Below are 16,285 nucleotides of genomic sequence, written 5' to 3'. Positions count from 1 at the left end.
GGCCATTAAAGATGGAGCATGACCATGTGGTCACGGGGAGCTGGTCTCAAATCTCAGCTCTGCAAACTGTTCTTGACACTGTGCTGATAATGAGAAGGGGCTCGACTACGGGCTTAATAATTCATACTGAACTCAAATCAACAGGGATGGAAGAGGAGAAGTTCCATTTTGATTTCAGAACCTTTATTTTTTCCAACACAGTTATTTTTGATAAAGAATTTCTGCTTTTCTCAAAACTAAACATGACTGTTTTCTCGTGGTGCAGTACTTTATTAGACCTCCACTCATTTGTTTCTTTATTCTACAGCATCATTATTGGGGATTTTTTAAATGCTGTCTAATCTAACTTATTCTTTAGCCTTGAATCCCAATTAAAAGTCAACGGCTTCCACACTGTATAAACTCTTGTTCAGACCAAACCTTCACCTAAGCTGCACTGAACTGTTGAGTGTGCAGAGTTTCAGTTCTGCTGTAGAGTAAGAAAAACATTCCATTGAATTGACTTTGTATTGTCTGAGGGGCTCCAGACAACACCACAGTGTTCAGTTATATACATGATAGAAAGCAATGCTGAGACAGTGTGTGATCACTCTTGATGGAAGGTCAGAACTATATTGAAACTGACAGTAATGTGTTCTGTTGTAGTTTGCTAAGAATAATCCTGTTCTCATATCAGTTTTGAGAGAGAGTATTGAATGCATTGCCTAAAAAATTTAACTTTGAGGGAACCTTTGGTCAATATAGGTATACCATAATAACTGTCTGGGTGTTTTCATACAGTATTTAGATTAAAACAATATAATAATAATAATAATAATAATAATAATAAGCAGGGGGTCTAGTGCTGAGCTTCTGAAACAAAGCTACACGACCTGAAGATCTCATCCTGCCACATTTTGAAAGAAGTAAAATTTTCTGTCTTTACAGCTTTGCTGCGTAGCTTGTTCCCAATTCTCTTCACCCTCTGTGTAAAAAAAAAAACAACTGACCCTTTTGTGCCTCAGTTCTAAATGTGCTTCACTGTTAATTCTGAAGTCCAGTTGTCAGTGCTCTTGAGGACTTTGAAGACTTGAATCAGGTCCCCTCATAGCTTTCTTTATTCTATTACTCTATTCAACTAAGATGATTAATTTCTTTTCGCTTTTTAGTGTCGGACATTACCTTAAACGTGGGAACATTTTCTGGTTTCCCCTTCCTGAATTTGTTCTAGAGTAGCAATATTTCTTCTTTAACATATTGACAACATTTTTATACAGTATCCTAAATGAGGTCCCTGACAAGTGCATTTAATGTACAGTAACATCTCTCTATTAAAATTCTACACTCTTTAACTGTATATATTAACATTGTTGGCCTTTTTATTGGTTATCCAAATTGTCTAGAAGACCTAGTGCCACTCTTTAATGCTCATATAAATGTTGAATAATGGAAGTGAAATGACTAGCTTAAATAGTAATTGCTGTTCACCTCTTTGACGTATAGTGGTAATTTAGGTGTTTAGACTATGTGGCCTCTGTGGAATATAGAATATATATTAGTATATGGAATGCATTTATTTATAAATTACTTCAGGTACCCCACTAACATGGCTTGTGTTATTTTCCCACAAAGACTCGGAGGCAGGTATCCCACCGTGACCCCAAGCCCTCAGATCAAGTGTAGTAGAGGCCTTTCAAGCTGCTGGTGCTGAGACTCGCCTCCTTGCTGCACTTCAGCATTCCTGATGCACATTTCTGCTGTAGTTGTTGGGTGAGGTGGGATAATCTAGAGTCCGATGATGCATTCACATCTCCTTCCTCATAAAAGTGATCCTCATTGAAAGAGTGTGAGAAGCAGCAAAGAGAAGCCCACCCAGGTGGGTTTGACCCTATTCTACAAATGTTAACTGCAGGGCTAATATGACACAAGATAGAGCAATAAGCTGCCTCAGAAAAGAAAGGGTTTTGGAAACCTTGTAATATCTTGAAACTTTATTGAACGGAATTAAAATTGTATAAATGTTTTCTTTTGCCAAATCAAAAATCGAAAATTAAAAGCCTAAATTCAGGTAAAAATACAAATGTTCCATCACCAAAATAACTTTAAAAGTTATTATTAATAATGGCATAAGGATTAGTAGTATTATAAATTAACTGCGAGTAGAATAAGTTATCACTTTATCCGTTGTTTTAATAATGAATTTTCCAAATGGCATTTATGCGAGATTGAATTTCATTTAAGAATACTTTTCTCTTTTCACACTGTTGTATATTAATGTAATGAAAGAGACCTGTCATATCTGCAGTAAAATGTAGCCTATATAGTTGATTTTTCTCGCACTCTGCATTATTAAATAAAACTGATTTGCAAGAAATAGGTTGGCCATAAATATTTCTCAGCTGCAAGGTGCATAACTGGCCTTAAATGTGCATGACTGAAATACACCTGCCTCTAAAATCTGAGCAATCCGGGAATGATCAATCAATACCAAATAATGACCATAATCGGAGCACTATGTAAAAATACAGCTTATAAAGTATTTCCTTTATTAACTGTCATCGTCTGCAGAATATATGCTCAAATAAACGTTTTGTAATAACTATGCCGGAGATGAATAGGTCCCCCATGAGAAGCCAGTGGTGTTGGGGATGGAAAGTGAGAAATAGGCAGCAGAACCCGAACATGCAGATATTGTCCTGCTTACATGCTCTCCCTGGTGTCATTCCCATTCATCAATGTCGGCAGGCTTGGTTCTCATTAAACCCCCCCCCTTCCACAGAATGACTTAATTTCCTTAAGAGGACCAGACACCTGATTCAATTTTGCACCCATTATGAGGAACCTGAATTTGTTTTCTGCCGCAGCTGCATTGAGATGAATGTTCGTATGCATTTAAAGAAAAAAAAAAACAATTCAATAATACTGTATTAAATGTTGTCAACTTAATTTCCAATACCAGATCCACGTCTATCCTTCTCCCGCCAAACTGAGAGGTTCATGACTCTTTTTGTTCCTGCTGAGGGGAAACCATTCAGTGCTCAGTGATTGTGTCAAAAGCATTGGGTGCAGCATTGCTCTAGTGCTGTTATCATTGGCCTTATGTCCTGGGATGCTCTGAATAGTCTCAGATCTCAGAATCTGGAGAAGATCAGCTAAGCTGAAACTCTATTTTTCTGAGACCCGTGTAGCTTGTCCACTTGAACTGACTTCCAGGTGAAATGAACACTAATTTTTATTTAGAAATTGAAAGACTTCGATTGATCATCCATTCCATCCCCATTTCTCACATCTATCCTTCTGGAGAAATATGATTTTTTTTTTCATTACATGCATGGGAAAAAAAATAAAAAAAACAAAATGACATTAGCCAGTCATCTGAAATATCAAAAGAAAAGGAAAGCTTTTGACAGCTGCGAAAGTAAAGATTTACTCCAAGAGGCTATGATTGGCTGTTAAGACAAAGAGTAATTATGAAGGTATGTTACATGATTAACTTGACTTTCTTATAAGCTTGTTACAGCTTTAAGGCTGGGATTCAGCTTATTGTTACTTATGGTACTCTATTTATTATTATACAGTGGGACTGCTGGTTTACAGTTCAGCAAATGAAAAAGGGTTTAATCTGAGAGATTCCTCTTGATTTAGAGGATATCACAGAAGAAACAAAATCATATAAACTTCAGTGTTACTGTCAAAATGCATGTTGATTTAAATTGATTTGCTAGATGCTTAAATTATTTTTTTTCAATTCTGACCAACAGTGTTTTTTCTCCCTTGTGGTGCTGGGAATTATTAAAAAGTAATATATAAGTGCATTGTTGAACAAATTAGATTGAAACACCTCTTTCTGGGACTATCTGATTTTTGTTCAGCAACCGCTTGGTTATAGTATGTGATTTTTAGATGTTATGAAAGGTCAAGAGGTGTAAATGGAAGGGCTGTTTATTTATGTCTAAATGAGTTCCACCAAGTCTATTGAATTATGAAAGCTTGATTTCTTATTGATCTCTTTAAATTAGTTTTTTCTGAGATTAGATTATTAATAATACTCACTTATGTTAGTATTTACTATATACAGTATGTGTGTTTAGTGTGTTTTTTTTAAAACATCACTCACCTTTTTTAGTTAGATGGATACTAAAGATTATTTTTGAGTGAAGTAGATATGTACAGTAGATATTCTATCTCACCTAACATCCATTTTGTAGTTACAGTAGAGTTCAGTAAAAAGTGTAAAATTGTTTAACCTGATAAAGCCATGTTGAAATTTCTGATAGGATTAGTAAATAGTGGGGGGCTATCAAACCATAAAACACATTTTAATTAACAAATCATTAGTTAATATCGATTTTGTCATTTTCATTAGGTTGTTATGAGTATTTCATTATTAAGAAACCATACTAATCTGATTTGTGAATTTATGTTGACTGTATTAAAGATCAGTAATATTCCTTACTATTTGACATGTTTGCATGGCAATTTAAAAGGAAATCGGTGCTAATAATCATAATTTTTCAGGAGTTAATTTTCTTGTAGAAAAGTGTGTTTTTTGTATAACCAGTGTATAATAAATGCTATTTGCTTTGCTTTAAAGGAGTAGTAGATGTGCAGTTGAAATGTGGTTGAAATGTCCTGCTTAATTTATCGTAGTAATTTTGAGTATAACCTTTTTAATTACCATCCTTGAGGAATATGAGCTGTAATACTAAAACAATATTCCAATATTTTTTTGTTACAGATGTTCTCTACAAATTATCACTTTAAACAAACCATTTCAAAATAAATTTCCAACAATAGAAAACATTGTTCAGGTGATTGCAGTCCGACATAAAGAGTTTGTCGGGAAAGAACAGGACCAGCTTACATGAATGACAAATTATTTCCCAAGTTTTTTCTTCTAAGTTCTTAATTGCTTACATACAAAATAAATGAATTTGGTTATAGTTAGTGTCAGTGCTGATATAATTAGGGGTCATTCCGGTATTATTATTATTATTATTTCAATTTATGCTTTTCATCCTGTGTTCAGTAGTTTGGTTTTCAGTCACTTTTAAAGACACTTTTGTTCTGTCGTGTCTTTCATCAGCAGAGCATGATTACATTTAATATAAGTTTATAAAATATGATATTTAATTTTTTAAGTTGATTAAATATGTGAATTGAAAACGTGTGCAAATAACATTTTGTACAGGACTGAAATTCATAATGAGCAAACGGTTTCTGGAAATGACTGTTTGACAAGGTGTTTTTTTCACCATCTCTTCTAGTGGGCCTGAAGTCTGAGGTTTGTAATTCACAAATGGGTTATGTGCTTCAGAATGAACCCGTCTTTCACAGAGCTTCATTCTGCTTAAGCCATGGTGAGCTGAAGGGAAAAATAGAAAAACTCTATCGTAGGTCGTAGGTAGTATGTATCGACTAGAAAAGAGATGATCTAGGTACAGTAAACCCATTTACTATGCTGTATTCCCTTCCTTCATATGTTCCAAGGTGTGTGGAAGATTCATCTTCATTTAACCCGTTGCTAACATTCTTCAAAAAATGTTTGATATGGTCAGGCTACATAAAGATTTGTTTCAAAGGTGGGTATTCAAGAGTACACCACCAAATAAATTGTAAGATGCAATTCAAGACAACTTTGTTAGAATTTGTTTGGTGAAAGACATTTAAAAATCACCAGAAATGAAATCTTCATCTACAGCTTTTATTTTATTTGCAAAACATAATGTTTCACTCTCTAAGATCAATATACCATTTTTCATACACAGTGTAAAAAACAGATTTTATATTTTTATAACTGTTAAATAGAAAATTTTTATTGCAGTTAATATAAGGCTGGACCTACAGTATGTGTTTTTTAGGTTTACTAAGCAATTAAAATACACATTTTTATTGCTATCTTAGATAGCAATACTTCTGAGTGGAGAGATTTGAGATTAGGCTAATTTGTTTTGCAGCATCATTTTTTTGTGTTTGTAACACTGTACCCAATTTTTTGCTAAAACACAGAGATGCTGTATATTTTTCGAAGAGATGAGTTCAGATGAGCTGCATGGGAATACCAGAGGAGAATAAAAAATATATATATCTACTTACTTGCAGCATTTCACTGTATGTCAAAGCAAGATTGGTGCCCTTGTGTTGCCTTGAACAACCTGTCAGTGCACAGGGGAGGTTTGGAAAGCCAGACTGGATTTTGAACTTGAAGTCTGCTCTGGTATTTTGTTTCCATTACTGTCAGGGCTGAAATGCTGGCCTCACACAGGTAGGTAGTGGGAAATGATAAAAGACCCTTCAGAATATGTTCATTGCAGTCTGATTCCAATTCAGGAAAATAACCTGTGAATTTGACTTGAAGTGCTGATAAGTGTGTCAGTCTTCTCCTTCCACCTTTCAAGCCGAGATTCTCGGTTCTGTCGAAGTGACTCTGAAAGCTGTGGGAACATATCTTTGATTCTACCCTGATTCGGGTTTTCTAGACGTGAAGACTTTTTCTGGAAAGCTTTCAATTTGTCTTGAAGCAGCTGGGCCACTGCAGTATCTTCTTGCTGATCTATATTCTGTACTATTATTGTTTGAAAGACATGCAAGGTAAGCAGATTTAAACACAAATATTGTTTTGGAAGAAGTTTGCAGGCATTTGACTTTGCAAAGACTGATTTGCATTCAAGAAATTCTTTTTTCTTGTTGTATGAATTTGATTTTTATTGTTGTACGGTACATAGGTGTGTTTCTTCTATATCAGAACTGTATAGCAGCCCGTAAATAGTACATCACAGTCTTTTTTTTTCTGTACCTGACATAAAAAATGAACAATGTTGTTTGGTTCATATTGTGCAAAACACATCAGAATGATACAGACACAAAATTAGTAAATTTCCTGTTTTTTACACCACTGGGTGTAATATCCAGATCGTCTAATTACATATGTGTATTGGATGATGTTTCAGGCCCCTCAAAGTTAAGGAACATTACTTTTAGTTTCCAGAGTTCTGTCCCTTATGCCTAATGCTCAAAAATTAAGGTTCTTCTTTAAGATTGTTTACTGTATATGGCATTAATGGAAGTTTTTTTTACTAAATCCTTTGTTAGTGACAACGTGTCTTGGACTAGCTGTTAATTTCATGTGATCGAAATTCTGTGCATGTAAAATGAAGTCAGTGCAGCCCCCCTTTTTAGTTAAAATGTAATTCTGAACATCTAATATTGCAGCATTATGTAGGAAGTACTGGATATGACAATCAGTCAATCATATTTGATTGAGAGAAATATTTGTCCTTTGATGGTGTCTTTATATTTATTACCTGTCATAAAATGCATTTGCATTACCTAAAAGGTTACTCAAATTAATATTTCAGTGATACCAGGTTCAGGCCATAGGGTTTTTAGCATAGCTTTTTTTAATGAAACAGAAGCGTTTTGTCCTTTCTGGACAAACAGATGTCATCTTGCAGGCAAACAGTATTTGACAAGTTTTTACTGCTTATAGGAAATGTTGCTTTTTTAAAGGATTTTAGCATTTTTCCTTAAATTAATTGTCAGCACGGAAATAAGCAACACAAGGGCACCAATCTTGCTTTGACATACAGTCAAATGCTGTAAGTATCCCGCACATGTTCATTTTATTTGCTGAAAAAAACTATAAAACAGAGATAAATTACACCCAAGACCAAAATAATTTGACATTTTTCAAGAACAGGTTCTGAAATGACAAAATGCTATTGGGTCAGCCTTGGTGCTCCAGTATGTGTTGCACTGGATTCAAAGGAAGGCCCCCTATACTGTGCAAAAGGGTGAACTCCATACTCTTCAGTAAGTGGAATGAGGCTCACTCTGGAAGCTTTAAAGTATGCAACACAAGGCAGCGCAATTAAAGTGGAAAAGGTCACAACTCAGTGTGCATGTGAACCCAGTCAAAACATTGAGTATCCATATTTCTTTTAAAATCTATTTGTACCTTTGAATGACAACTGTCATGCATTCTTAATGGTGTGAGTAAAATCGTATTAATCATGTGGAGTATATCGGGGTAGACCTTTTCCTGATTTTCTTTTTATTCTTTAATTCTAAGTGTCTTACAAGCCAGGAAAGATTATTGGTAATGGTGTTTACGTACTTCTGGTTATAACTGAATAACATGTACCCAGCCACTCAATGGTTTTGATTGCTTTTTGTTTGCCTATAAATGTACATAGTATGTATACTATTACCTTCTCTTTCATCTTGGTAAACCTATTTATGCCTCTGCAAACTTTTGCTAATGTAATATTAGCAACAGGCTTTCATGTTGGCACCAGTAATGCACTGAAACTATCAAGCATTTAAAACTGAGACAGGCATAAAGCCATACTTCCCAGGAAACTTATTTCCAGGCAGTGTTTGTTTACTTTCAGTTCTAAAACATAAGTCCTCTTTGCTAAAAAATAAATGAATCAGTACATGAATTAAATTCCCCATTCTCCTTGTCCTAATGTGTCTCCCAGACCTTGTGTTGAGGCGTGTTTCCCATAGACACGTTTGCCTTTGTACTGGCTAAGCTGGTAAGGGAGAAGTGTATTAAAATATTTGGGGTCTACAGCTGTCAGAAATAATGTTTTATTTAGCTGCCAGTTTTTTGCGATGTCCCTGTATTGCTCAGAATACCATATGTCGGGTCCCTGTTAGTAAACACAGGTTTCAAGCCACAGCTTGTTTCTGTGTTTGCGGATGCTGTGGAGCTGTGGTCCAGCACCATCATTTATTGATAAAGCTTGGAAACGAAGAATCTAATGAAATTATCAAAGTTGTTGAATTAATTATGAACATGAATAAGAAAGCTAAGCTCTCTGGAGCCAGGGATCTCATTACCCATTCAGTCTCATCATATCCTCTTTTGGAGCAGTGTGCAGGGGCTTGTGCTACAGCTCGTATGGACTTGGCTTTGGACTTCATTCAAACTTCCAGAACTAACTGGCAGCATCACCTGTTTTTTTTCTTAATTTGGCAAAGCCGAAGGTCTTTGGTGGTTAATATTTTGCTTTTTTTTTTTGCTTTGTACTGTCGTTTGACCGATATGCTTACAGAAGGCAGTGGTCTGCTATCTGAAAGCACTGCCTTTCGCATGTGTTATTTTGTTTTGTGTGTTACGTGCGCAACTGGACGTCGTTCAAGATTTTACTCATGTAAATCTCCTCGGCAAACTACTCAAGGAATTTGTTTGAGTTGTGTGCAGCAAATTAAAAAAGATCAAGGTGTCTCATTAGGTAAGCAAAGGCTGTTACTGCAGACATTTGAAACTATATAATTCTTTGCTGTCTCTTAACATTCTCATAGGGTGGTTTTAGATGTAAGACTTTTAAAACTCATTGTTGAGATAATTCTTTAAAGTACACTGTAATCATACATTGCTTGGTGCACATAAATCTTTAAAGAAACTGAGGAGATCTTATTTCCACATTTTTTTTAAAGCTCTATTGTGTTCTTTTTGTGCATGTATTTCTGTCTCTAAATTACTTTTCTAAAAAAAAGCCGTATAAAAAGAATTGAATCTTTGTTCAAGCATCATTTTATTACCCGATCGATTCAAAGTTGAAATTACTTTAAAGTTGATTGTAGGGGGAAAATTGTTCGCCCCAAACAGAATGACATTCTTCTTCAGGAGACATTGGTGTTATGTGACGGGAGGAATGTATCCTGTTGATGAACAACATATAAAAGATAATAACTTTTATTTGTTTCTGTTTACAGGCAGCTGCTATATTCAATTCTGCCTTTGGAAGTTTTCTGGTGAGTGACTTTATTTAACTCCTGTGATTCTTAAGATATTTATTAAGGCTTAGTTACATTCTGCATGGTTTTCCCTGAAAGGTGAAAGTCTCACATTCACATGGTTTAAAAATAACAGTAATGGAGATTGAGTAAATTATTTTAAGAAAAAAGTAAATATTTTTTTATTAAAAAAGGTAATATGTCCTTATATGTCTTTAAGAAAGTTGTACGTGTACATTAATGTATCTAATGTGCTTTAAAGTTTACACTGCCAAGTTTTAGCACAAGTTACTTTCCTTTTTGCCCTTTTGCTCACGTGTTTTTATTACATTCATTTGCTCAAAGATGAACTTCTTTCAACTCCTTCAGAAAAAAATATTATTAGATAAATGTGAGTTTTCCTAAAATAAAAAAGCTACAGCTTAAATACAGAAAATATGATGTTAAAGAAATAAAGAGAAGTATGCAAAATGTTGCGATACAGTATAAGAAAAAAATGGTCTTTATTGCTTCTGTTTAGAACTTGGAAAACAAGAATGGTTTGTGCAGTATCCATTAAAAAATTAAAAGATGACCACAGTTTTGGGATTTTAAATTTTATCTTTATAGTATTCTTTAGAAAGTTACATATCCTGATCCTGTGGTGCTTTCTATGAATTGACAGAATTGATTGCTCTGCAAATTAGTCTTAAAAGAGGCCCTATCAATATATTGATTCTTTTTATGAGGTCCATCAAATAGCCATTAGTTTTATCAAGGGGCCTTGGATTTTGAAAGGGTGCCTGAACTGAGTGATTGAAAAAGAGACACAGATGTCTGCTGCAGTGTGTTTGATGCTGTTTGAAATAATGAATTTGTAGCCCAGCAAACAGTGTTGCTTAATTTATGTATTATATATACATACAGTACAGATATAACTGCATTGGATTATATATTTACACACAGTTTTATGGCTTACACCAAGCCCATTCTTTGGAGACGTCTGTGAAATCTTTTGCATTTTTTACTTTAATCTTTATATAGTTTTTTTAATTTATGCAACTCTGTAAACATTTTGCGAGATACATTCAGCCTCTGCATAAAACTTTCGTTTCATAAATGTCAAAAGTTCAATGTTTAGAATTAAAGATTTTACATATTCATGTTGGGCCTGTAAGTGTCCCTTGCCTAATTAATACGCAACATTTTAAGATCTAATTGTTAAAGAAAACTGTGTTTTTATGTAGCAGCAATGGTAATAACTAATGATAGATGAATAAAATTTACATAAATTTCAGACCAAGAGAATATCTGATCATTGTGCCACAGAGAATTGCTCTAAGTTAGGAAGTTAATTTCATTATCTCCTCCCCTCATTTAAGCCTGCTGCTTTAGAATAATTGGAAAACAGAATAAATGATTAGATTTTACTACATGATGGGCTTTAATAAAATCTGATAGCATGTTAGCATTACAGAAAGGGTGCCAATTACAGAAGGAAAGCGTTGATATGCCAGCAAGGAAATTTAATAGAAGAATTAGGCTTCTTTTCCCTTCCTCAAAAACAAAATCATTTGCATTAGTTAATGCATAGAACCTCAAGCTTATTGTATATTTTGCTAAAGCATGAAAAGCAAAAGTTAATGGCTGACATGAAAGATAAGTGTTTCCTTTTTGCTTTAAACAGACAAGTAAACTGCAAGCTATGCATGCAGACTTCAAAACATTGAGCAACATAGAATGCATTGATTGAATGAACATAGGATTTAATTAGTTATAGTACATCGTTGCCAGCAATTATGCAGCAAATGTTTCATGTAAAGGACAGCTTTTGGGAACTATTAGAACTTTTTTAAGTATGACAATTAAACATGTACAGTATATAGCATAATGCTAACAGCAATTGTGTTCTGCCTAGGCTCTCCTTTTCTCAGTTGAAACCACTCCTGTAATGGCAGAGTTTCACCAAATATATTTTAATGAGTTGTTTTAACCAAAGTTTTGTGTTCACTGAGTATTCCTTGTGGTTTCTGAAATTCTGAAGTCAGTAAATTTCTGTCTAGATCATGTGCACAGGGTATTGTCAAAGGCAGGTGAACTGAGCAATTCCCACTTTGAATGTAATACCTTATGTACTGTACCACACTTATAAGTCATGTCATCTTCTGACATGTAATGGCAGTTGTAGTGCTACGGTATAATGGCAAAGTCACAGAAGCCATTCTAGTGAGGCTCTATGTTATTTTGGGTGCTCCATTGGCCACCTGTTCTACAGAGACAGCTTTTGTAGAAAATCTGAAACACATCTCCTTGTGAAAGAAAGAGCAAACAAATCAGGCTGCTCCAAACATTAAAGCAAACAAGTTAAAACATGCTTTTGTGGGGGGAATCTCGGAAACATGCAGTGTTTTGAGGTGCCATATTATTTAACTCCTTATCTTGTGCAGGAAAGCATAACAAATGTAATCATGTTTGCAGATTAAATATACATAAATTACACTAGCACATGTACAGATAAAAGTCATTGCTTAAAGGATTCTTAAGGTAGAGTATGGACAAATTCTGTTAGCTGTTTATCTCTGGGTTCACTGTTTGCTGTCTATGTATGGAAGGGACTTTAACTGGTTATTGAAAGTGATCACTAGGTGAAAGCTGTCATCGCTCTCTGCAAAAGGAAATACAAAAAATTCTTATTCCTAAAATAAAAAAAACAAACATGACCATTGTTATCTACAATTCAGATAAAGCACTTCGTCACTCATTCTGCCACAACTGTGTATAAATAACTGCATTAGTCATGGTAGGCATTTTTCTTAGAAATTTGTGACAGGAATTTAATTATGGGAATGACCAGCAACTAACAAATTTAATTTCGGTAGCTTGGGCTGACTAGATTTTTTTTTCTCCAAGAATGATGGATTTCTTTATTCACTTCACACCCTCCTCACCCTCCCCCTTTGTTTAAGAAATGCAGATAGAATTCTGTAAAGGAAGTTTTCACTTTCTATCTTTATTTCTCTGCAAGTATTCTGCTTCAAAACACATCTTTGTTGTCGAGAGCCTCTCACAGAAATTACATATTCATGGATTACATTTAAGGTTTTTCTGCTATCGTAAGCAAGCGTTATTGTTTTAAACCTAGGGTATAAAGGCGTCTTTGGCATTATCTTGAATATATCTGTATTATAATGTATGAGAATGAGCTGTGGTTTTTATGCATGTCTTAGTGTTTTTTTCTTCTCCTTCTAGAATATAAAAGTCTTCTTTTAATAATAGCTTGGAGGTTTGTAGCAAGACAGGCTACTTCCTGTACCAGACGTGTATGATTCAATTGACATAATTCAGTGGCAGCAAAACACAATTGTCCCGAATTGCCACGTGTTATAGTCCCCATTGCAAATGGCAGCCCTGTGTTGTTAAGGTTAGCTCAAGTTGCTTTTTATTTAATAAACAAAACATTTTTCTTCACTTGGGGCACTGGGTAATCTACCTTTCATAAACTGTTCTGTACTGCTGTGCCTATGTTTACAAAGAACTCTTAATATTAAAAAAATCTATAACTGTAGAAACAGTTTGGGGAATAAAAGTCTTTCAGAGTTTCTAAATTGTTTAGTTATTTTGAGAGCCATGAGATTCTTTGCAAGCTACTGGAACATGTCTTTTTTTTACCTTCTGTAAGAGGCTTTCTTTAAATAAAAGAGGAAAGTGAGAAATTTGATCAAAAGGTCTAATTCAAATGGGAAGGAAATGAATGCCACTTAACATGAAAACATAACCTGAGTTTCTGTCTCAATTCTAAAAGTGAGCTATATTTACACTGTTTTCTCTTATTCACTTTAATGTATCTATTTAGCACTTGTAATAGAAATATCGCATCTCATTGTAGCGGAGCTAGTTTGGGCACGGTGACATCATTGCCCTACCTGCGCGTAGCACCTCAGCCGCAACCTGGGCTGGGAAAGGTCTCCTTTAGCTCATGCGGCTGATTCCCTGTTGCGTTATGTCAGAGACCCGGGTTTGTGCCCAGGTTTTGCGGGACGAACCGGTGGGGTGGAGCAGCAAGGGACCGCGCGGAACCGCGGTGGTCACATCATCAACAAGAGCTGATAGTGTTCACTAAAAAGTGACATTTCGCTGAACAGGACAATACCCCACCCTTGTTATGGGAGTCATTTCCATTTACGGGGGATATACAGTACTTACATTAACACTTGCTCACATCCGATCCTGTAAGGGGAAAAAAGGTGTGTTCAAATGCTTTTCCAAGTTTTGTTTCCTTAACAATAACAAAGGTTTTTGTGACTTTATTAAAACTGACATTCCCTGAAGTGCTGAAGATCGTATTATTGAAATGTAATAATGAATTGACTATGCAAGAGTTTGAAGTTAAAGGTTTCTGGTACTGAAGCCACCAATCCCAAACCACTGGCCTCGGATGATAGTGTCTGGCAGTTCCAAACGCAAAGAGAGCTGTCTGGTGATCATTTACAGTGCAGCACACTGCCCTTGCCAGTGAGCCCTTAGCGTCCTTTACACTGACTCACTGTCAAAACACCAAGGTTCATGGCTTTACTGCTGTGCACAGAGATCCATCAGAAGGGTATTTATAGACCACTATTGGAACTCACTGCAATTTCCTGTATAGCTCACTGAACCTGGGTATTCCTACTGTAAGTGTAAACACTTTAGAATGTTTTGAAGTGTCCTGTAAGTTTGTTCTGGAAAATGTTTAAAATGTATTGTTTGTAATTTTAATAATTAATAATTATATACATATTAAGAAGGAACAAGTAAAGTGTATTCCATGTTGAAAAGAGAAGAAAAGAAACACACTGTTTCGGCTATGGAGCTTTGTTCTCGAACTCGAAATTTAAATTATTTTAAATTTAACCTTGATTAGATTTGATATAGTTTGCGAGCTATTTTAAAACTTTTGTATAGTTTTGCCATGAATCTACATTACTTTTCACATTATTTAGTCTGTCCTTACCCTGTTATTTTATAAAATAACCTGATCTTCAGACCTCTCTTTTGGTATATCATGTCGTTTACACTTCATTTACTTTAATAGTCTAACACAAGGGATGAAATTTTGTCAAACAAAAATTGCATATTTAAGCCTATTGGTTTAAATCCTCTTTGAACTGACTGCTATTTATATTTTAAGATTTTTAGATATTTTAATGACATTTACAAACAAAAGTTAGCTAGGCAAAGTCTAAACAAATTTGCTTACTTCTTTTTCTTTTCTACAAATGACCAGTCATTTTAAATGTCGCAGCAGCTGTGTCCCTCTGAGCAATATTTCACTGACAGTGCAGGTGGCATTAATCGAAGGTGTACGGTGAGACGGCCAAATTAAAGTTACAGGTCTGTGTTGAATGGATGAATCTGGAAGCCCTCTTGAACGGCTTCATGCTCCAATTTTGGTTGCATCAAAGGTAATTGTCTTTTGTAGGACGTGTCAATAATGAGCCGGATGTTTTAAGTAAGATGTTGCTGTCCTCTGGGAGTAGGATGCTAACCTTAGACAGCATGTCCAGTGGAAACCTTTCACTTGCTTGGCACACTGACAGATGTGTATCTAATGGGATCCGGAGTAGGTTAACTAGTGTACTCATTAAATCCCCCTTTCTCGTGTGGCAATTAGAAATGATGTGGAAGAATGAACACAGGATTTTTGCATGGTGGCAAATGAGCAGGTTTGTTCTTATGTTTCTCAGTCGTCATATGCGAGGATGAAAATGCGTCTTCATTTCTTTGTCTTATTCTTCAGTTTTATTAATTTTCAGTCATGATGAGAAATGCATTTTTAAATTCAAGAGCAAAGAACATTATGCATTTTGATAACTAAAAGTGGTAGATTGCGCACTGCGTTACACCATTAGGACATTCCATCACCCATTCAGTAACATTGGTAGCAACTTTGATCAACTACTCCTACGATAAAAACGGTAAAAGGAAAACAAACATGTACGTACTGTAGATATTTGGATGAAACAGAATAGCTCCAATCACAGTGGAGTCACTGTTTCTTAAAGTTTCAGATGTCTTCTCTGCACATCAATTTTCATGTTACCGTGTTTAAAGAGATAACAGTGGTGCTATCTCGGTGACTGCTGTTCTGGAAAGATCACATGGTGCTTGCTTCATGGACAGTTCAGGAGAGATAAAAGATAAGATCTCATGCCTTCAGAATATACCACAGTCTTCCAGTAGTGATGTGCTTTATTGTATTTCTGTGGAAAGTTTTTTTTTTTTGCAAAGCAGACTTTGTAAAAGCACTACACTACAGTGAAAATAATATTTTTGGTGGGTGGATATGCACCTGTGTTTACAAAAACTTTAAATTGCAGGATTTCAGAATTGAAGAAATGTTATGTATAGTTTCTGACTTTGTAGCATGTTTCCTTTCTGGAGTACAATATGTGCTGGAGAGAGTTGGGGTTGGATTTTCATGGATAATATTTCAAAGACATACTCTAAGTACAATCTCACTCACAAATCACATAAGAAATTAATAGCCATGTTAAAGCCCCAAACAGTAACATATTGATAATAACACTTATTCAGACAAGAG

At 35.1% G+C, this 16,285-nt stretch overlaps 1 protein-coding gene across 1 annotated transcript in view; it reads left to right on the top strand.

Moving 5' to 3' along the window:
- The window catches only part of slc10a7 (solute carrier family 10 member 7), a 129,081-nt gene that overhangs the window by 32,896 nt on the left and 79,900 nt on the right, over window positions 1-16,285 (top strand). The window contains exon 5 of the mRNA XM_088633139.1: window positions 9,706-9,744. Within this exon, the coding sequence (XP_088489265.1) occupies window positions 9,706-9,744 (39 nt within the window). The remainder of the gene's footprint in view (window positions 1-9,705; window positions 9,745-16,285) is intronic.

Source organism: Lepisosteus platostomus, chromosome 1 (genome assembly GCF_059453375.1).
Source record: "Lepisosteus platostomus isolate fLepPlt1 chromosome 1, fLepPlt1.hap1, whole genome shotgun sequence".
NCBI lineage: Eukaryota > Metazoa > Chordata > Actinopteri > Semionotiformes > Lepisosteidae > Lepisosteus > Lepisosteus platostomus.
Note: the sequence above shows the minus strand (reverse complement) of the source record. Positions and strands in the feature narration are given on the sequence as shown.